The sequence below is a fragment of the Mytilus californianus genome, unplaced genomic scaffold, assembly GCF_021869535.1.
Source record: "Mytilus californianus isolate M0D057914Y unplaced genomic scaffold, xbMytCali1.0.p SCAF_10, whole genome shotgun sequence".
NCBI lineage: Eukaryota > Metazoa > Mollusca > Bivalvia > Mytilida > Mytilidae > Mytilus > Mytilus californianus.
In genome coordinates, this window is record NW_026262582.1 from 40427011 (window position 1) to 40451416 (window position 24406).

Here is a 24406-nt window from a genome sequence, read left to right on the forward strand (position 1 = left end):
TAACTTCAGGTTTTATCCAACATTTTCTATATCAGGAAATGCCTATACCAAGTCAGGAATATGACAGTTGTTTTCCACTGTGACTTTGAGATGAAGAACAGCAATAAAAGCGCAGTTCCTTTGCTTTTTGTGTGTTTTTTGCTGTGCATGTACTGATTTTGTGTCATGGATGGATCATACCCTGTATGCTTTGTTTTTCTATTAAATAGAACATCTGATAATCAGCTATGCACTATTAAAATCTTGTTATTTTAACATGGAAATACTTGACAAAAAAGTGCTTCTACACATCGGTCTGTAATAAGATATTCATCTTTCAATAGTTTTTTAAACGCAGTGTAATCCATTTAGTTGTTTTACGATTAAAATTGGTAAACGTCTTACCAAAATTATGTAATAGACCACATTGAAGCTGTTAGCATTTCAAGCTTTTGATATCTATAATGTTTGATAAGATAATTTGTTTTTTAAAAAGGAATCATTCTATTTCAATTTCGCTCTTATTCAGATGAATATAACAAAATTCTGAAGAAATCGCAGAACAATTACATTTTTTTCACATTTTGGTCAAATCGAGCAACATGAAGAAAATATAACAGGTACAAATAGAGGTGATTGTTGTTTTAAAATAATTTTTCATACATTTCGATAAAACTTAAACTTATAGCATATTAGAAAATTTTATTTAGAAAAAGTCCAAAAATCTATGAGATTGACATTTTTAAAGACGATTTTTAAAAATGTATTCGTTAAATACATAAGGAAGAAAAGTAAATGTATACACTACAAAATAAATATTTATATAATAAAAAGGTTATTTAAAGAAGAAGAAAAAAATAACTTATTGTCAGTTTTAATGATTGAAATACAATAACAGGTAAAACAAAAAACCAAAAACAATAAAAGTGACATTACGAAATTATATAACAACAAAACAAACTCATATAATATTCCCACAGGTAATGATAATATTTCTAATTTCCTATTTCACGTTCTAGTACTTTTCAAATTATTTTCGTATCATTTAATCAAATTAATCATATAGCCACCCCCTTTTTGCTATATCATACCGTGTTTATCATTTAAATCTCTCATAGTTATACGGTATTTATACTACATAAAATGTCGCCTTTAGATGTTTAAGGCGATGATATCAATAGTTTTGTTCTAATTGTGTGTTTTTCTTTGGTCAATTTCTAAATCAATGTGTTTTGAAAGAGCCATGACGGAAGCAAAAGATTCACACCCCTTTTCTTCACCTGATTTGTATGAGAACAAAAGGGTGGGAGGTAGTCTACGTTACTCATCCGTGTGAAAGATTATCATATAGTGACAAAATACCAGTGAACTCACGTACTTAGGGACTGATCCATAATCAAACAGCAATATCAGAATGATAAGCTCCGGAGACTAGGTCGGAATATATAAATAATTTCCGGATTTCAAACTGTATCAATCGGATCAAATTTGGTTACAAACTGTCAATCTTATTCTAGATAACATGAGATAGTGAAATAGTTTTAGCGAGTTTTAACGTTGATACTTAAAACTGTCCTTCGGTAAGGCAGTACAAAAATACTAGTGATTTTTATTCATAAGAAGTAAGTAAATTTATTTATTGTTGATTTATTTTTTTCATTCTTATTTACGCATAATTAACATAAACATTTATTTAACATTTATAATAAAGTTTAAAGCAAAACTATTTTACAGATTTTCAGATTGAGGATGCGAATAAGTGTTCATTCTTCATTGATGAAATTATTGAATTAACTGAAACTTGACGTTATTATAAAAACCTACATTTATTGTTTGTAGATCACCATTGAAGTATAATTAATGATACTTAAAGAAACATGTTCATAAATATTGATAATATATGATGGGAAAATTAAATACAAAAACGTAGACTTGATCTCCCTTTTTTTCGATTAAATTCTTTTTAAAATGTTTCAGCTATTTGTAACGTTATTATGCATTTATAGATAAGTATTTGATGCATATCTTGAAACATATTTACATGCAAAAATTTACACGAGGCTATTAAACTGAAATTATCACAATCTTCAAACGTCGACAGATTTTTTCGCTCTAAACACATTTTATAGCAGTGTGTGTTGCTCGTTAACATCAGAGTGCAAATATCTAATGTAAGACATGATAAACAAGTGCTTAATTATTACACATGCATTTTATTTCGATTTTCATCAGAGTATATTAATTAAATGTAGATTTTCATAACTGTATATTTATTAAGCGTAGTAATTAGCACCTACACAACACTTTCATTACTTTGCGAGTCAAACGCATAGATTTCTTTATTACTATAAAATACGTTCATCCCCGTTTTTGGGAGTTTTAACATGAAAGGGGACTTGCATCTAAATTAATGGTGATCAAAATAGATTTGTTTATGTACATGCACTTTTAAATCAGTGAAGATAATTAAAAAAAAATGAAGGTATTTTCTGAGGAATATTTTGTCTAATGTGATTAGTGAATGTTTTTTTTTCTTTATTGGTCAAATTTCAATCAGACCAAAATATCATTTTTGAATAGTATGAAATCACTTAATAACTAGGATATTGTTTTCGTTATTTTAGCGAACATGTACTATTTTTCAGAAACTTTAACAACATATATAAATGTTACTGTGAATCTAAAAAGTGCATTGAAAACGGACAGATAATGGACAGTTCAATGGAAACAAAAAAAGACGCTGGTTTTATAAATGACAGTGAAATAGACAGTTGTAAAACTTGTAATTACAAAAGAAGAAAGTGTTGTAAAATATGGAACTTCCGGTTTACAAGACACACTGTAAAGACATATTACTCCAATTATTCAACGACGATCAACATAATTCTGTTTATATTTTTATTTTGTTTATCTCATGTGAGGTAAGTACATTTACATATATTTAATAAGCCCTCATTGTTTAATGAATTATACGTGTATAGTGGTTGATGGTGTCCGTCCATTTCTATCAGCTGTGACGACTTAAATGATCTTATCGGCAACTCTTAATACTTTGTCAGTTGTATTGGCTTTGATGAAATTTTCAGGAAAAACTGTTTCTGGTAATAACATTACTGCTTCTTCAACAACAGTGCTACCACTAGAACTAATACCCCCTTCCAAATAAAAAATCCTTCTACAGCTGCACACCTACCACTGGAAATGTTACAACAACAACAACATCAACTACTGAGGGTGTGGGTGGGGGTTCACAGAATAGAAAATAATGGGAAAAAACATAAAATATAGAGAAAAATGGACCAAAGAAATAAAGAATAGAGTATAATGATGTTCTAAAATAAATAATGGGCAAAAAGTATAAAGAATAGAGAAAATGGCCTTAAAATTAAAGAATACAGAAATGGAGGACCCCCCATCAAGAACCCTCACTACTTATGGCTAGTAGTACTACTGTTGCTGATTCAACTACTGCTACACTGCTAAGTCTATTATTTATAATTTAAGCTAAACATGCTGTTTAATCCCGACACATTCTTTATGTGCCTGTCCCAAGTCAGGAGCCTGTAGTTTAGTGGTTGTAGTTGGTTCATGTCAGTCATATTTGTTTTTCGTAAATTGTTTTGTTATAAATTAGGCAATTAGTTTTCTCAATTGAAATGTTTCATATTTTTCATATCGGGGCCTTTTATAGCCGACTATACGGTATGGGTTTTTCTCATTGTTGAAGGCCGTACAGTTGTCTATAATTGCTTACATCCACTTTACTTGAACTTTGGTGGATAGTTGGCAATCATACCTCATCTCCTTATTTTTCTACAGTACTTTTTCACTCAATCATCCCCACCACCAGCAGATGCTACTATCATTTCTAACTAGTTCTACATTTTACCATGCATTACTACTAATACAGTCAAACATGTATATAAAGTTCACCATTGGATCAAGAGAACACTGACCTTTTAAGAGATGTGACCTTTGAACTGAGGTGAAAAGATATAGGCAATACTACAGCGGGAAAAGAAGAGTGTGACCTAACTAGATTGATGAGGTGACCTTTATAGCAGGTTTGACTGTACTGCTTTCATTGTTAGTTTTAACTAAAGGTTCGTACATTTAAATACATGTACACAACCATTTATATAATTGATTTTTTTTTCATGTCGGGGCCTTTTATAGCCGACTATACAGTATGGGGTTTTCTCATTGTTGAAGGCCGTACGGTTGCCTATAATTGCTTACATCCATTTTTTTAAACTTTGGTGTATAGTTGTCTCATTAGCAATCATACCTCATTCCTCATTTTTATACGCTCTTCGGTTTCTATCTATCTATGTGCCGGTTAAATTTTCAGTTTTGTCAGGTTAGTTAGACTTTTGAAGAACTTGTTGACTATTACACGTTTTGTTAATTTCCTTCTTAATACCTTTACTTAAAATTTGATAACTGTGTTTAAATTTTGAAAATTGTCTGCCTATTGAAAGAATAGGTCCATGTACCGATAAACATGTAGATATAAACAAAAACAAATGCTAAGCAAATCATTATGCAATGGACTGAAATGAAATCTGATGATTTCATCATGATCAAGCATATATTATGACGATTTTGAAATTTTGTTTCACTTCAAATTAAATTAACTTTATGTAATTAAAAATTAATCAGTAAAATAAGAATTTAATAAAGTTATGAAATGACGATGATTTGTCGGATGAATAATAGAAAAGGTTATGATATGACATTAATTTTTATAACTTAATTGATTTTACCCACCTGCAAAGGTATATTTACCTATTCGACCCGAAAGTCTTTAAACTCTTTTGTTTTTTATGTACATTTCATGTAAAATGTTTGTAAAAGATTGTATGAGCCAGCATGGTGTGTTCTTGTCCCATTTCATTTAAGAATTTATGTTTCTAATTCTATAACATTTCTTAAAAGAAATTGATAGTATTGCTGAAATGAGTATCGTTTAAAACGATTTTAAAAAGTTTATGTTTCTAATTTAATACTTAAATAATGAAAGGAGTTAATAGACTTTCTTTTTTCAAAGGTATACATCTGAAATGTATTATCATAATATAAGTTATAATTTGCTATCTTTTTAAATTGATACATTCGAGACTTGATGTAAATAAATAATATTTTCTACTTTCAATTGATGATTTAAATTTGTATAATATCTGCCAAATAGTTTTAATAGATTTATATATGTATATTGACAACATGGAATGATTTAAATATGAAAAATGATATTAAAGATATTTTTCAAAAAACGGTTATAAGCTTAAAATCACAAAGCAGGTGGTGTGTTTATTTGGTCTCGTCCTGAACATGCATGAAATATTTGCGACTGGATGTTAATTAGCCAGCAATCAGTATTAAATCAAAAAAGGTAATAAGCTTGTATTCATAAAGCAGGTGGCTTGGAAAGTATGATTTTTTTTACACATATTGGAAAATCCTGTATCGATGGCATTTATACTTGTGTGGGTTGCCTACATTAATGAGTTCACTTTCTCTTCGTTTAGTCTGAAAAATATCAACATTGTTATTAAAACAAATGAAACTGTAATATATTTACACGATCATATTCCATGTACAGTGGACAGAAAAAGTTATCTTGGAGAACAAAAAAATATGTGTGTCACAGATAATGTTAATTGACAGGGGGTGTTTGGCAGTATTGGCTATTTCGTGGTGGTCAGTTTTTTTTTCAAATTTTATGGGTGAAGGAAGCCGGAGTACCCGGAGAGAACCGCCCATCTTCTGTAGTAAGCTGACAATCGTAATCAATTAAGACTCGAGACGATCGCACCTGACACGTGCGGGTTTCGAACCCACAACATCAGTGTCGACAGGCTAGTGATACAGTAATATAACTACTTAGACGACGCCCCAAGATAAAATTTACTTAAGGTGGTACATAACACTACAGGGAGATAACTCTGTAAGAATCAGCTGAACGTTTTAATTAGGTTCTACTGTTAAGGAAATATTAAGATTCTCAATGATCAAAATTAGTGTTTGTCAAACTGATATATATCCAATGAAATTTTTCCGATAAAGTATGTTGTTCAAGTTTTTTGAAATTTTTACATTTTTTTCAAAAGGTCAAAGTAAATATTTTGTCAAAATTTTATGAAAATTAAACGTGCCAAATTAGTTTTAGTGAAGGTGTTTGGTACCACCTTAGCATAAAAAAAATTAAAAAAATATTCGTACAAATCCGACGTTATATCTTGGTTAACTCACACACCAAAGAGAGATAAAACGTTCCTACTCCATAATTCGCACCCGTCATGCACTGCACTTAGATGAGTACAAATTGTTTTCAGTATTTTAAAACAAGCATAAGTGATTTTAAATGGAAACAGCAGAATAAAAGTGAAGAGAGATTAGCATTAAGGAATGTTGTAGAATTAACTTCTATCTGAAAATTCTGTCTTTAAATATTCACCTTATCTTAATATGTCTGCATTTTTAATTTGAAAATATGCACATCTAGAATGATAAAGTGATTTTCTTCATAGAAGATACAACAAGGAACGCAAAGATTAACATTAGTGTCAAGTTTCCCGACCTTCAGAAAGAATACAAAGTTTCATCAAAGTACAAAGATAGAAGACGACTGCGAAATTCGTTATGCTTTTAGTAATTAAGTAATATTTAACAACTGAAACAGTTTTTGCAGTCTAGTGGAAATTCTGTCTGTAAGAGGAACCAGTAGTATCATAAGAGTAAGGCCATGTTTGTTTATCATTTGTTTTTGCTTAAAGTCAAATTTTCGAAACATACGAGCCATCAAGGAAGTTAAACCCATTGGTGGCCTTCGTCTGGTGTCGGCTCTTTGGTCGGGTTGTTGTCTCTTTGACATATTCCCCATTTCCATTCTCAATTTTATTAAACACGTACATTATACATGTTAACAAAACATGCCCCGTACATGATGGTGCGTTTTTTCTAACTAGCTTGATTAGCGAGCTTCTAATCAGTAAAGAATGTTGTATATGATTCAGTGGCGTAGGGGTAGGATAAAAAGAAAGTGGGATGTGGGGGGGGGGGGGGGGGACTTCTTAAAATGAAAAAAGGCATCTATAGTCTAATAGTTTAGAAAACATAGGTTGTCTACCTTGCCCATGGCTCCTACGCCTCTTTGATTTAGGACATTCATATGCTTAAAGTTTAAATTCTGTTGAAAATCCTTTTTTCTTGATTTTCAAAAGATTTTCTAAGATATTTTGCATTTGTTTTAAAATCCTACCAGCATGTGCACGTGAAACAAAGAAAAACACGAATTTGGCCTAAATTTCATTTTAAAATGCAAAGGACTTCAAAGTTAGGAGGCGACTAATATTGTCTATGAGATGAACATCGATACAATTATTCGGTTCACGACTCTCTAATGGTGCGTGTGCTTTTGGAGGAAACTATCCTTATTTTGTTGTCTCATTGAACAAATATAATTCACTCTATTGTTTAAAGTAAAATTAAATTATCCAGAGTGTGTGTGTGGTAAAATAAGTACATAACGACATCTATTTACCAGGTCAATGTAAAAAGTGCATTACATGTCTCAAGTGTCTAGGTGACGTCTTAATTTAATTTTATTACAAACTAGCAAATCAAGTTACAAAAACAGAAGTTTTGAAATATTACAAAACGACAATTTCACTTTAAAAGAAGATTTATTAGTTCTTACCCAAAACGGATGTTTTTGTTAATGCGTAAATCTGATCTTTCTTGGAAGAAGTTGAAACCTTTTTTTTGGTAATAGTTACTCATTTAAATGAATTTAAGACGATTAATGATCAAAATACATGTAAACGGTTATTGTAATTGCCTTTAAACAAGTAAATACCCGGTACCCAAAGTGTTATTTTCAATTTCTAGTATAGTAGGTCGAAGTCGCTTCTTGTGGACTTCGTTCATTATTTTGTACATAAATCAGGCCGTTAGTTTTTTCGTTTGGATTGTTTTACATTTGTCATCTCGGGGCCTTTTATAGCTGACTATGCGGTATGGGCTTTGATCATTGTTGAAGGCCTTACGGTGACCTATAGTTGTTAAATTCTGGGTCATTTGGTCTCTTGTGGAGAGTTGTCTCATTGGCAATCATACCACATCTTCTTATTTTTATATTGCTAGTCAACGAGGGTTATCATCAGCTCAGTAGTTAGTGCTCCCGTACTTACGTGATATACATTCCCATTGATAGATTAGTACAAAAAAAAAAACATCCAAGGCAAAGAGTTGACTTTAGGTGGATTTTCCTATTCTTTTAAGGTGCCTTTTCTTCGCAAAGCTCTTAAAGTATGCATACACCCTTATCTTTCAACTTTCATTTTTTGGGGGTTTGTCATTTCCTGATGGACTTTTATCCAGAAAAGCGCGCCGGACGCACCATTTTATAAAGTGTTAATTTGTTTTCGAGTACACTAAACTAGGCACATTTTACATCGCGTTTGAAAATACCATAGAAAAATATAGACCGGCGTTTGCAGTTGTACTTTTTGCCACTCGCTATAAAAGTAAAATTGATCGATACGTTATGCCAAGGTTCAATCTACATGGAGCATCTATTTAACAGACAACAAAATGCCATTCAATCTTGCGCTAAGAACGCCACTGATAAGTCTTATGTAAACGAAACACGCGTATGGTGTACCAAAATATAACCCTGATATCTTTGATGTGTTTTTAGATTATTTTCCTTTTACTAGTATGTTGATCTATAATCGAAAAATGTACTACAAAAGTTTTTTTTTAACGATCTGTATTCCTTTGCATTAAACCTGTGTACAGTTAAGGCATGGTGGAAGTCATGAAAAGCTTGACAAAGTTGTGCTGTAAAGTCTCCTAGCTTTACTCAAAAGGAGACGAACAGCTATAGCTCTATTTTATCATATCCACTATACCCTCATTTCCACGACCTTCAGCCTGGATAGCCTCTATTGTGGATCTACTTCTTATCATATGTATTGTTAATTTGTTCTCGTCCTGAACATGCATACAATATTTTCCACTGGACGTTAAGCACCCAACAATCAATCAATTTTTTCTTATTTGATGATGAGGACACCACCATATCTATCCTCCTTTTTGTATGTACCAACGTCTGATATATAAGTAGTGCTTGAGTCATGGTGATTTTTATTGTTGCATGTGATAATATTTTTGGAATGTTTTTTACTTTTAGTTTTTCCCGTTAACTGTCTTTGAGAGCACCTCCGATAATAATCTAAGTTATTGCATTTAATTAAATGGAAGTGTCTTATGTTTTTACACAAGGGTTTCTTAAATTGAGCATTAATAGATAATTGGAAGTACCTCATTGTTTTAATATATTACATCATTTCTTATAATACATTTTTGTTATATTATTAATTGGATTCTATCTTAGTTTTGTTACCTTCCACACAAATTGAAATTCTCGCATGCACTTGCAAGCTTATTTACGCTTAAAAGCATGAAATTACAAGTTTACTCAAAGTCTTGTCATTTCTTTCTCAGTTTTAAATTTTAAGCATGTTTTACAATTTTACACTAAATCTCACGGGAAGCACGGTATATTAAACAATCAGATATAGAAGTCACATGATACAGTCTCGCACATAATAGGAAAACAATTTATGTTTTACGGGTTGTGACCAGGGTCTAAGGCGACAGAACCTTTATTACCCTGCATTACACGGTCCAGATAATTAAATACAATTTTAAAACTTTTTGTGATTTTGTCAATCAGCTTTATTTAATTTAATCAAAATACGAAAATAATGATAGAAATTCTATAGCTGTTTACGAAATGGATACCATTAAAGAGTTTCTTGGGTGATCTAAATGTGAGAAGGACGAAATGATAAAAAATAATAACATTAAATCTATAAAATCCCTTAAGGTGTTTGTAGACTTGAAAAAGCACAGTCAGTGCTTGTAATTTGTTTTCATTATTTCTGTTATCATGTAGGTGAAACCACAAACAAATAAACTGTAATAACATAATGTGTATACACTCATATAACAATTACATGTACATGTACAAAGAGATTGAATTTCATTAAATGGTCACAACTCCGTATGATAATGTTTTTATTCGAAACGCGTGTTTGTAAACAGAAAATGTCAATGCATTTCTAAAAGTAAGCTGTCAAAAAAGGAGTGGTATATGAATTAATAGGTCAGGACGTCTTTTAATATCCCAAATTACACTACAAGGTGTTCAGAAATCAAACAACGTAATTTAAGTTTGTACATGCTTTAAAAATCAGACTGCAGAATGGGTGTTGCTCCGATTGTTGAAGTGACCTATACTTGCTACCTTTTATGTCATGTGGTCTCTGGTGGAGAGTTGTCTCATTTGCAATCATACCACATCTTCTTATTGTTTATATATATTGAAGGCAACAATTCTGGTCTGTTTAACCTGTCGTAATATGAACGTCTGCTAACACGTGGTTGCCGCGCCTATCCTTAATCCTAAAAGGTACCACATGATCTGGCTCAGAGTAACAGGCTGTTTAACTAATCAAACAGTACCCCTGAATTATAGTTGTATTAAAAGAAAGAGGAAGGATGTACATCAAAGAGACAGCAACCAAGCGAAAAAAAAACCTAGGACATCTAGGAATACCTACGTCTACCATTATTTTTAAATAAATAGAATTAGACATGCTTAAAGTTTTTTCTTCTTGTATCAGAATGGTTATCAGATTCATATATTTTCGTCCTGATATTCATGTAATATTTGCCACTGGAAGGACAACATCAATCTATCTATCATGTTTCCTTTCTATATATACACGTATGTAGTTGCTATATTTCTGTATTTCATTTTTTTGCAGGGGTATGAGCAATGACATATTACGTTTAAATTTACCGCCAAAAGAACCGGTGATAGACCCAAATACTGTCTGTAAAAATTATCCGGACTTATCACCTGAACAATATAATTTATGCTCTAAATACCCGGATGTAACAGCATCTGCGATTCAGGGAATTCAAGTAGCAATACACGAGTGCCAGTTTCAATTGCGTTATCACCGTTGGAATTGTTCAAGTTTAGAAAAGAAGAATAAAAATCCTCATGCTAGTCCATTTCTTGGAAGAGGTGAGTACTTGTTTTAGAATAGCAGTGGCATATTTCATTTCTTAGTAGAGTTGATTCATGTTTAACATGTCAATTGCTATGTGGTATCAATTGCTGTAGAACATATCTGATGAAATGTTATAATAAAAAGTATACAAAAAGTAACTCACTGACGATTGGTTTCACTTTAAATTTTCTAGCGAGGGACTATCCACGGGCTTCGACTTTATCTCATGTTTTCTATAGCTTTTCCCCCATATTTATGACAGGCCAATATCAATTTCCGAATACACTGACGCTTAGAATTTGCCAGAGAAGAGTTGATACGGGGTTTCGATCCATCTACTTTAAGTAAGTTTTTTTTTGAAAGTTTCGACAGGTCAATGCGTTCTTTCGTTTGATTGATTGGTTAATGGATTACCGTTTTATTTACGTACAGTAGCAAATATTTCAAGTATATTGAGAGGGTATAGGTGCTATTACGTTTATAACAAAGTATATTTTCATTGGACAAACGCAAAAATATGAAAGTAATATAGTTCACACGTTAATTGTGAATCAACTGAATTTTGTTTTAAGTTACACGATGGCGTGTTATTGTTCTTCGCTAGAAGCTTATTCATAGAAAAAAATGCAATTGTATAATTTATTCAATTCGTTTTACTCTTTTTTTTGTTGTTGTTACGGTAAATGACTTATTTCTAACTTTTCCGATGTCCTCAAACTTTGTTCTATTGAAATATTTTTCGTAGTTGCCTGTAATTAAGGAAAAGTTATTTTGACGTGTTTTGGATATTATACCCGTAGTTTAATTTTATTAAATTCAAATGCTTATGTTTTTTTTTCTCTTTGAGGGAATATTTTCCAATAATTCTAATGGTTATATGTAATCGTCCTTTACAAAACATAATTTGGCAAGTTTGGGGTTTGATGAAAGATTCTTATAGAATATTCTTATCGAATCTGAAAATACAATATAAGGTAATCATTTGGATACAGCAGACTAATTTACGATATGAAATATGAAATCGTACATTTTAAATGCCAGCTTTTAATTTTCGCATACAAGTATGAAAACATTTTCATAGCCAGTTTTAAATAATTCAAATGAATGTGTTAATTTCAACAAGTTTTATAAATCAACTTGCATGTACTTGTTATGTTTTAAGATTTAGATATGTCGATACACCACGTTTTAAAATTCGATTGAAACATATATATTATTACGCATCAGTGATCGTGACTGTGACTTTCGTCACTCGTTCCCTTAGTCCGATCAGTGAGTTTGTATTGTCCGAGTTGATAAAATACAGGGACGGATTCAAAATTTTTGAAAGGGGGCGTTAATCCAGAAAAGGGAATAAATACTGCCGACCGGAGCGATGCAAAAATGTTTTGGACGAATCCATGCTCATAAAGGGGGCGTACACCCTCTACGTCCACACCTGAATCCGCTAATAAGATATGTCAGTCGTTTAAAGGGATCAAAGAATGATTTTTATTTTTGCTTTTCGTATTAACTACTGGCCAAGATTTGTGATGGTCTTTTAAGCACGCTTAATGATGTTTCTGATATAGACAAAGGACAAAAATTATCAGCATTAAATTATAAAATCAAAACAATAATAAAAGAGCAATTGTGATGTCTGTCCAATTGACAATAGAAACCAGGTCGCTGTGATTGTCACTATTTCTCTATTTGTACATATAATGTTTTATCAAAAGGCCTTTTTTAAATTTTCATATTGACAAAGTCATATGGAACATTTACCTTTTATTATAGTTTTAATGACCGGAGTTCTGGATTTCCTGTGCAATACCAGAATTTGTCTTCACATTAACTTATAAACTTGCACATGTTGTTAAGGGTTATAAAGGGGCCTATTTTATAGCTTGCTATGCGGTACGGGTTTTGCTCATTGTTGAACGCCGTACGGTGACCTGCAGTTGTTAACATCTACGTCATTTGGTCTCTGGCGAGGTTGTCTCATTTGCAATCATGACATATCTCCTTTACTTATACTAAGTGTGAAAACGAACAACCGGAAATGTAAATCTGAGAAATCAAATCATCATTTAGTTCTTACGGCGATAACTTGTACTTTTAACAGCTTATTCATTTTAGAAATATGAATATGATTTAAATAAATAAATGAATAAATAACTACATAATAAGTAAATAATAAGTACAAGATTAAAGATGAACAGACAGATAAATAGAATACAAAATCAATTACGAAAGTACATACGCATTTAAAACTGTAAAAAAAAGTGAGAAGACAGTAAAAGGGTATCAAAAACCATCCACAGGAGAAAGACAGACGACATTAAGTATGTCCAGAATGAGAGAAAAGAAAAAAGAGCTAAAACAGAAAAAAAAACCAAACAAATTGTTTAGAGCCAGTTACATGTACATTGTAATGACTAAGACCTTAAAAATTCTTTCTGGGAGTCTGAATAAAAACATTCGTCGATTATATAGTCATGATGTGTTCCTTTTCTTTTTTCGGGTATTAAGTGAAGCAAACATGTCAAATTGGTTTTTATTTTAAAATGAATTTAAATAATTGTAACTCGTAAAAACCAAGTAAAATGTTCATAAACATATTTCTTCTTTTAATATTTTCAAATAACTTAACGCTTTATCGATAATTGAAATGTATATTTAACGAATTCCCCGCATGTTATAGTCATAAAATTCCGGATTTTCTGGATTTCATAAAATTATTTAATTAGCTGCGGAATTCTTTAATCTTGATTTTAAAGAAAAAAGACAAGGTGTTCAGACATAAAAAGCTAGTTTCACGTACATGCATTTAATAAAATATTTAATTGCATATGATGAACCATGAAATCAAACCTACCAATACTAATAAGGAGATATGGTATGTTTACCAATGAGATAAATATCTACCAGAGTACATATTTCAGCAACCATAGGTCATAATACGGCCTTCAGCAATGAACAAAACCCATGCCGTATGGACAGTTATAAAAGTTCCCGACATGAAAAATGTGAAAATTAAAACCAAAAAAAAAAAAAAAAACCCAAAACAACGACTTGATTTATGACAAAACAGTAAAAGTGACGGACAGCAACGAACAACAAGCACTAAAATACAGGATCCCTAATAACGGACAGCAACGAACGACAACCACTAAAATACAGGATCCTAATAACGGACAGCAACGAACGACAACCACTAAAATACAGGATCCTAATAACGGACAGCAACGAACGACAACCACTAAACTACAGGATCCTAATAACGGACAGCAACGAACGACAACCACTAAAATACAGGATCCTAATAACGGACAGCAACGAACGACAACCACTAAAATACAGGATCCTAATAACGGACAGCAACGAACGACAACCACTAAAATACAGGATCCTAATAACGGACAGCAACGAACGACAACCACTAAAATACAGGTTCCTAATAACGGACAGACACGATATTAGAAACTCACTACAACATACACCAGAAATAATTGATTTTGGAAAATCGTCCATCTGTCCATCACCGAATCTGCATCTTAATTTTTCCAATTTTCAAACTGGATTTATTTAAAAATCCGTCTGTTAATCATTAATCAAATAAAAATTAAAAAAATAACTTCTTCAAGAAAGATCAGATTAGCGGAATGTTTCTGTTCCATCTACGGTTGAATCAAATTGGAAAGTCCTGTAATATTTTGATCTTTGATCAACTTTAGATAAATGAACTGGACAATGAACTCTGAAAGTAAGATTGCCTATTTGAATTCTTTCCACATCACCAAATTGATTTTTTAACAGCGATAGAGCGTTTACGGATTTTCTAATTGAAGGATTGATTTCTTTTTGTTTAGTGTTCAAAATAATTCTAAATTTGTCTCTCTAATACACGAAACTTCAAAAACTAAGATATCGGTTTTGTGTCGTTGGGTTGCTATCTGACAGACGTATGCACACATCTCCTTTAAATAATACAAATAAACTTGAGTAAGAATATGTGAGAACGCGTATATATTTTCAAAACACATTGCAAATATATTGGTTGGTTTTTTTTTCGTCTAATTTACATCTACCCCTCTAATCTTATATCTTAAAAATTTGATGTATATATATATATATATATATACGTGTATGAGATTTTGATAATCATTGCAAATAGCTTGTTCAAGGTAAAAATGTAGTATAAAGAGTCATGTTAGTTTAAAATCTAAAATTGTATGTATGTTTCAAATATATTTATACAAAGTTGCTCATTTAGAGAAATTGGATGAGTACTTTTACAGATGGAGAAAGCGACCTTAGATAAAATATTCTCAGGAATTATAATTGGGGTTTCGAATTTGCATTTTTCTTCCATTTAATTAAATACGAAAGAAAACCAGGGAACATTAACTTCACTAGTTGAAATGGACACCCGATGTCTTTTTCGCTTACAGTGGTTTTCGATCAAGATTTGGGGTACGTTGAGGGTTATCTGGCTAGTTATAAGCTAAATGTTAATCATTATTACAACCTGACCCTAGCAGAGCAATATAATTAGGGACGCAAAAGGCCAAGTTTACTTTAGTTACGTCACAAGTTTAATAAATGAGTGAGAAACGGTTCGAATGACCTCTTCCGAACCTCTTCATACCACTTGTTAAGTGATTAGCTTGTTAATAAGGTTGAAGTTTAACAAAACCATTTGGGTATCAACTTAGCATGAAAGATAGTTAAATATATGTTTACCTTCAACTAAATTCTGATACCTGTCGTGAATCCTTTGATCTATTGTCGATACAGGTAACAAAACTTAAAATCAATTAAATCAAGAACCGCAACTATGTAAGATAGATTTTGAATGAAAAAGTACGAATGATTAAATGAACATTTAGCTTTAAACATCTATTTTTGTTATTTACTTTCTTCTCGCTATTCAATTACTTTTCTATTGCTTGTTTTATTTAATTTACACCATGACATACGTGTAAAGTTTTTTTAATTACGGGTAAATGTTTAAACTAATCATTCACACGTGGGTTATATATACAAATTGTTGAAATTGAGAAGTTAGTATTTGTTACAAAGAAACTAATGATTCATTTGAGAAAATAAGGATACAATTAGAAATAAATTAACTGAGAATAACCGCCCACTTTAGATATACCTATGGGTACTTGAGTAAACTTTGATTCATGACAAAGGTTTTTTAGGGAAAAACAGAAAACCGCATTGCGGTTTGCGTATTTTTTGCGTAGTTGATTTTAATATCTTTAATAGGTTATACGTTTGATTGTGGACTTTTCGTTTAAAGAAATTATAATGTTTTTAATTTCAAACCAACATTTTACCTAGGGTGTAATTGATAACGTGTATGCTGGTTATTCTCGACAAACAAAGTGTAACAGTTATATAACGGTATAGAATGGAAAATAAAAGTACATAGTTTCTCAACGTGAAATAACTTTTATCAATAACGTTGTAGATATTGATCCTCGCGAAAATATAATCGAATTATCTTAAGAGAGACTCAAAAATGTAATACAATGGTAAACAAATGTTTTTTATTTAAGGAATGACTGTAATATTTTTTCAGTCTAGCGGGTTATTTTAAAGTGTGCACCACATTTTTTATGTTATTTCGAATAGACAGAAAAAATATTACAGTCATTTTGTATAATTTAATTCTTAATTCCATTTTAAACCGGAGTAAATCATGAAAAAACGTTGATGACGTCAAGGTCACATGACAAAATAATGTCTATGTGCTGATAAACAAAACAACGTCAGCCAATCGGAAGACGCGTTACATCCAAAATTAATTTATTAGCATACGTATGTACTTACTTGCAATAAGTGTTTTGTAAATGTTGAAATTTGATCGCCATGTCTTCAAACGGATCTACATACATAGCCGGCGAAATGGAAAAGGCAGGGAGGAGTGGTGTGCTGGACAAGAAAAGCAATTCCCCTTTTCAAAGGTCGGAAAAAATTATATGCCTCACACTTTGCAGAAAAAAAACCATTTAAGATTGGAGAAAATAACTTAAATTACTATAAAAATAAAATAAAGTATCATCCAAAACCAGTTCGTATAGTTGGAATGACGAGACTGCTTTGAAAATCATCCTTTTTTAATGTCCAAATGTTTTTCGAGAATAGCGAGAAGAAAGTAAATAACAAAAATAGATGTTTAAAGCTAAATGTTCATTTAATCATTCGTACTTTTTCATTCAAAATCTATTCATATTCAATTTGTTTTTTTTTTCCCATTTACTTCGTTGTTTTACATCACTCAAGAAATCTTGTTTACATGTACACTAAACTTAAAAAACATTTATTATTTTGTCATGTCTATCTTTAGACGAATATACAGAATCTTTTCTTAGATTGGTTTCGTCAATGGAAAATTTATTTACACTTTTACAAATGTAAATTTACAATTCTGATTCATTTCTTAACTGAATGAAAAGCGAATAAACAATAAAGAATCAATTGATGATATATTTGGTCTCCACATGTCTTCCCATATCAATGAACTGAATTCATTTGGAGACAATTTACGAGCCATTCAGTGATTACGATCATCGTTTCTGCGGCACTACAGATTGGATTACTTCCGTTTGTGGTCGTCATTTTCGCATCATCGTTATCATTATTGGCTCATATTCTAATAAAGCTTTGATCTACGGCGCAGAAAGTTACAAAATTATCTAGGGTTTGTTTGACGAAAATTTAGAGTTATCATTTAGACAGATCGTGGAATTTAAACTTGACATAGGTAACCAAAGATGACCCTTTATTCAAATAATATTTTATCCTTCATTAGAAACGAACTTTGGGAATAGATGCACCTAATAAGATAATGAGATTTGTCATTTGGATTAAGCAGCGACAATAATAAATTTTAAACTCAATGTATAGTATTTTATAACTAATGTGGCCCTTTAACATGTTAATTGAATTTGAACTATCTGTTTACAAAAGTAACTTGTAAGGTAAAAAGTTATAAGACACCGAATAAATACACCAAATCTTATATTTTCTAAATAAATTTTAGATTTAATCTATCGTATTTTATAAATAATGCGGCCCTTTAACACGTTAATTGAATTTGAACTATTTTTTAACAAAAAACTCATAAGCTTAAAGTTATAAAAGACCGAATTAATGCACCAATATAATACAATTTTAACTAAATCTATATATATATATATATATATATATATATATATATATATATATATATAAGTTAATAAAATCGAGTCACATCTCTCTGATTATGACAATAAGACATAGTTAAAAGGAAACAATAAAAGTAAGTGAAACAGCTAAAAACGTTTACATTTAGGGATCAATTCTGTCGTTTTGCGTCGTCAGCTTCTCCCGTTGTAATGTGTTCAGCAACACCTTCCAAACGGATTGAAAAAAAATCTACCAAACTTGCACTGTTACTAGAGGACAGGAAGTTGTGCAGTTGCTATTTTTATTTTTACTCTGATGAGTTTTTGGGGTTTCTCAAACGAAAAAATATAGACTTCGCCATTTTTGTTGGAGACAGCAGACGACACGTGTCTTACACATTTTTTCGTTGATATCAATAAATCGATTTTATCATTATTCGCTACAAATAGCAAAATAATCAGATGCATTTACTATTTGGAAGACTGCTACAAAGGAACTTATGATCTTGTTGAGTGAACCAAAAGATATGGAAGTGTTTGCCCTACACTTTTGTTAGTTCTTTTTTAAAGCGTGTCTCCATAGATATTCAAGCGTTTGTCAACATTACTAGGATGCATGAAATAAAAAAAATACGCAATTCATCTTGGAAAGCAATATAATGCATGAGAAAATCGGAACCGGGTTTTGGTTCCGATGATTAACAGAAATTCTTTAATCATGGCGAAGATTCCTTAATGGTTTTCGTATACCATTTACTGATATCTGAATAGCTGTTGTAGTCTCTACATATTATATACAGAATCCATACTCTCTCTCTCAAGAATTGAAATCAAGAAATGTTGCAATTTTCATTTTCCCTATTGTGTCAACAACAAAACTGGACAAAAAAATTACTCGCAATGTAATCAGATTCAAGATGCGAATGTTTTACGTGTATAATAAATGATACCAAAACCTATATATTATTTTTTGGTTGGCTATTTAAAAGTGTAGACCCGGGTACAAGGAGAAAACAATTTAATCAGTAATGCGTTTTTATAGTCAATTTCAACAATGCATTTTAAGCTTTCTTGAAATATTCTTGGGTACTCAGAAGCTTAGAATATATATATATGAAAACGGTTGTTATATATATAATTAAGAGTTATACCATTATTGTTTTTCCCCTATTAGTCTTTGTTAAATTGGCACTTTTCCAAAAAAATGTGCAGAATTTATCTTTGTTTCAAATAAAGAAATACTTGGCATAAGAAAAGTTTCATCCTGTCTAGCACTACAGACAAAATGTCACATAACATTTCATTGCATATAAGATAATAACCATTACTGGAAGTTAACCCATCAAATTTTAACCTTTTTTCCTGTTTACAGGCTTTAGTAACAATGTAACCTCAAGTTTCCAAACTATTTTATAGAAACACCAAATAAAAAAGAATGGTGCTTTGAAACACCCAAGATATATGTTTAAGACCCAGAATTTTTTTACTGCAATGAAATGTAGGATTGATTTCCTATAACTGTCAAAGTCAAGGGAATATTTTTTTCGACCCCTTTTCGTATGAAACCGGATGTGACGTACTATAATTTGGTGGTATTACACCTTAAAAGTTATGTCACTTGACCTAAGTCAACCTCCTTGAACTCATCCCTTTCCATTTTGCCTAAAATTTATTCATGTTTTTGAAGGATATAGAGAGACAGCTTTTGCCTATGCAGTATCAGCAGCAGGCGTTGTCCACCAAGTGGCAGTGGCCTGTAGTTTGGGTAAATTAAAATCATGTGGCTGTGACGTCAGTCAGCAGGGTAAAATGAAGAATAAATGGGAGTGGGGAGGATGCAGTCATAATATAAACTTTGGAGAAGACTTTTCTAGAAAGTTTTTGGATTCTAAAGAAAGAAAAGCGAAAGATATTCACGCCAAAATTAATATCCATAACAACAGAGCTGGAAGACTGGTAAGTAAATAAGAAGTATAAAAACAATAAGTTTAGTTTAGTATCTTTTAAACTAAATTTGATTGATTGGTTGATTATCGCTTGCTTAGAGTCTATAGGCAAGTATTTCTTGCATATTCAGTACGAGAACGAATTAAAAATATATCCAATAGGTAAGTTTTACAAAGTGGACCGACAGGGAATGAGGACCAGAAATTTCGACGAACCTTTAAAGAGTAGTTGCGATGGTTCTTTAGCATGCAAAGAGCGTGCCACCAATCTGTGGAGGGTATGTCAAATACGTCCCCATTCAGACGGTACCGAACTCAGCACATTTATTTACAACTCATTCAAAGCCCTTCTTTAGCAGGTACATGTATAGGATTATTACTGCCAAACGAGAGAAGTGACTAGATTCGTATTGGCTTAAAAATGAAATGTTAAACTCCATGCAAACATTATAATTAAATGTTCCATTCAAGAGAATTCTGAGATACAGAAATCTATCTGTAAGCGCTCTGCGGTCTAAAATACCTTTGAAAGTTAATTTAGTAATTAACGATAAGTGTTATTTGTTACAATCATGCTAAGTCGCACTAGAATATTGTTAGCTACCCTTTAATTTTTGTCAGCCTCAACATGCCTAGTTCTTTCTTTTATACATCAATTATTAAAGGAAATGATAATTTCCCAAGCGTTCGATTACAACTAAATCAGGATTACAAATCTTTATGCAGAATCCGACAGCAGACGTTCCGCAACAAACAACACTTAAATCTGCAAGGTCCAATTTCATATTAATTCCGCACTTTATTCTTCTCTTTCTTTCAGTTGATATATATCAATTTTGATATTTCAGGCTGTTATCAGAAATGTTCGACGAAAATGCAAATGCCACGGGATGTCCGGAAGTTGTGAAATGCAGACATGTTGGAAATCAACACCGGATTTCCGGGATGTAGGAGATAGATTAATAAAGAAGTATGAATCCGCGAGAAAGGTAAAGGTAAAAACATTTTAATGAATATAATCATGTTATTTTACACCACTGTTCAAAACACGTGAAAATTCATAGCATTGAAATATTCTAACTAGACGTTATGAAGAAATATGTTTTGAAACTTTACTTCATTAAACATTCGAGTTAATCAAGAATTTTTAAGTGATGTCATAGAACTATATATTTCTATAAAGTTATTATTAAGTAAACTATAAGATGGAACTTGTAATAAAGCGAGCTTACCACATCATCGGGCAAAAACACCATAAAAAAGGGTAGAGAACACCATGACAAGATGTAAGATTATTTCTTTTATAACAGAAAGAAAGCATACCCTGCAAAAAATGGCAAGCGCGTCTGCCCAAGAAGGGTAAACGTATAGTTATTGCTTTAGTAGAGGCACCAGTCGTTTGCCCATGTCGCATAAAACTCTAGTGACTATTCAAAAACGTTAGAAACTAGGATTGTGGCGACTACAAGTTAAACATATTTCCTGTTATCTGTGACATCAACATATTACATTTGTATTAATCAACGAAATAATAATGATGTAATTAAAACTTTCGAAGTGACAATTTAAATTATGATTCATTAAAAACCGGTCAGGCGGTACCTTGTTAGCAGCAACTCTCGTGTAACGTGATAAAAGGAAAGTTCAAAAAGAAAAGTAAAAACTTGTTCTTTCGTTTTAAATGTTAGTACTCAACCGATTCTCCTTGTTGGGTTTCTAAGTGTTAATATAGGTATAACACAAGCCTATGTCTACACTTTTCTTAGTTCCGAGTTCCATGGGATAGATGCGATTAAAATAGTCACCAAAATTTGAACTGTTCAGTGAAAGAACATCCACCCTGTTAAAAATTATTGCTATATCATTTCATGTATAACGAAAAATTATGAAGTAATTTATTACCAGAGTATTTCAATCAACAATTAGAAAGAATCATTGAAAACGACGTAAATAATGGTTATGAATGAATGAATTCAAAAAAAAGATATTAACACTTGTACCGAGACCTGACGTCATCTTTCGCTTTTGATGCTTGCTGTTTGGCCCATTTTGCTTTTTTCTCACAGCCTGAAAACAAACCAGTAGGTCTTTTAGTACACAACTGTATAGTATTTATTGTCGAACTGTTGCTTTGATTTATAATGTGTATTCATTTTTTTTTCAGGTAAACATTTTGAATAAAGCAAAAACGAAATTCAGAAGAATTCGACGCAGAACGAAGAAATCCGATCTCATGTTTTATGAAAGATCTCCAAATTACTGTGATCCAAATCCATTGGTAGATTCACCGGGGACATCCGGGCGATTCTGTAATAAAACAAGTTCCGGTGTTGATAATTGTGAGACTCTCTGTTGTGGACGGGGGTATAATACATTAAGAGTGAAACGTTCCGAAAGATGTGATTGCAAATTTCATTGGTGTTGTTATGTTGTATGTCAAACATGTACTTATAATGAATGGGTAACAGTGTGTAAATAAATCACATCATAAACTAAACATGTGTATACCAGTGTCCTTGCTAGTGGTCAGTTCTTTTTCTGTGACTCCAAAAGAATATTTTAGAATTCAGGTGGTGACATTCTGACTCATCTGTTGGAGCTTGAGTAATTCATATGAAAGTATTTTTAAATAAACTAGTTCACTCTGACTAGCAATAACTTGTGACTAAAATATAGGTATATAAATACTTATTTAGGTTATAATGACCAGTTGCATCCTAGGTTAATGCTGTAAAAGTATCGACGTCCAATCAGATTTACGGCTATTACGAAAGTGAGCGATGTAGTTATTATTATGAGATTCAACATTTAATGACAGTGTGTTTGTTAATGTTGAGAAGGACAATTTTATTTGAAGAAGAATACTGTTTTTTTCTGTATGTTGCTTTGGAAAAATACTTGTTTATACACAATGATAGAAGATTTTCAATAAAATATATAAAAATCTGTAATAGAACTCGTAGTCAGCCAAAAATGATTAAGTTAACTTAATCAGACGTTGTGAATCTCTGCACGCACCTGTCGTGTGTTAATTATATTTTAAAACAGTCGTTACATTCCAAGATTGAATGCAAGATAGACAATTTTGTATACACTTTATACATTGAATATTTCATAATTTAAGAATATGTAAAATAAAAATGAATGTAAAAAATGTTGTTTTTGTTTACATGTGTTTTGTTTAATCAAATTTAGCTTTCACTAAAAGTATCTGTTGAAATGTATCGCCTGCTTTTATGACTTTGACGAAACAGATGTTAAGGTCGTACAACAGTTGTCATGAAAAAAATCACACTGATCAATGAACCACACACATGACGATGAATAGACGTTTAACGTCAGGTGGCAAACATTACACGATGACGTTTAACGTCAAGCGGCAAACATTACACGATGACGTTTAACGTCAAGCGGCAAACATTACACGATGACGTTTAACGTCAATTGGAAAACATTACACGATGACGTTTAACCTCAAGTGGCAAACATTACACGATTATCAGGACGACGAGTAAATTTTAATGTAATATGTATATGAACCTTACTTTGTACTATGCCGACATAATGAGCTAGATTATGTCGTGCTAGTTGATCGGGATTTTAATGTGCGCGTTCTCAAGATACATGTAATAGTCGCAGGAGGGCATGACACCCTACACAGCCACAAAATTCTGACTTAGAGCCGTTCATATAGATGATATATTTAATTTATTACTTATACACGGCCGACACTCGGCTAACCGAGAGATTGGTCGGTTAATCTATATTGAGTATGCGGCTATATGGGCGGTTGGTCTGTTAATCGGGTCGGTTATACGTCTGTTAAGAGTAAAACGCACAATTTAAATGTTCAAATCTGTTAAATATACAGATTTTTGGCATATTATAAGAACCAAATAAAAAAAAGAAAAGTGTCTGACAAAATGATATCTATCATAGAACATTTCATAGTCTGCGCAAACTTCAGTAAAACTTAAAGGCGTCGCGCAAGTATGTGGTATTTATGCTTATATGCATAGCAATTGTTTTGATAAAAGGCGAAACAAACAATTTTAGATATCATTTAAAGGACACAAAATAGTACTTTGGTTCTAAAAAATAAATTGACATTAGTAAATATTTCATAATTGTAATATAACGTGAGTAATACCACGTTTTAGTGACTATTAGGGGAATAAAGTCTGTTAATGGGTTGGACAATTAAAATTGTGTCAGTTAAGAGTTATTTAGC

The 24406-nt window shown here is 31.7% G+C and overlaps 1 protein-coding gene across 2 annotated transcripts; it reads left to right on the forward strand.

The window, feature by feature from the left end:
- Nucleotides 1–1203: 1203 nt before the first annotated feature.
- Nucleotides 1204–23365, forward strand: LOC127718116 (protein Wnt-10b-like). Of its 2 annotated transcripts, none has more exons than XM_052224061.1 (6): nt 1204–1601; nt 2625–2900; nt 10818–11083; nt 19917–20185; nt 21024–21170; nt 22340–23365. In XM_052224061.1, the coding sequence occupies exons 2-6, from the start codon at nt 2689–2691 to the stop codon at nt 22652–22654; spliced, it is 1209 nt and encodes a 402-aa protein (XP_052080021.1). In that variant the 5' UTR covers nt 1204–1601; nt 2625–2688; the 3' UTR covers nt 22655–23365. The 2 variants fall into 2 exon arrangements, with proteins under 2 accessions (XP_052080021.1, XP_052080022.1); XM_052224062.1 differs by having other exon boundaries at nt 21024–21164.
- Nucleotides 23366–24406: the final 1041 nt, after the last annotated feature.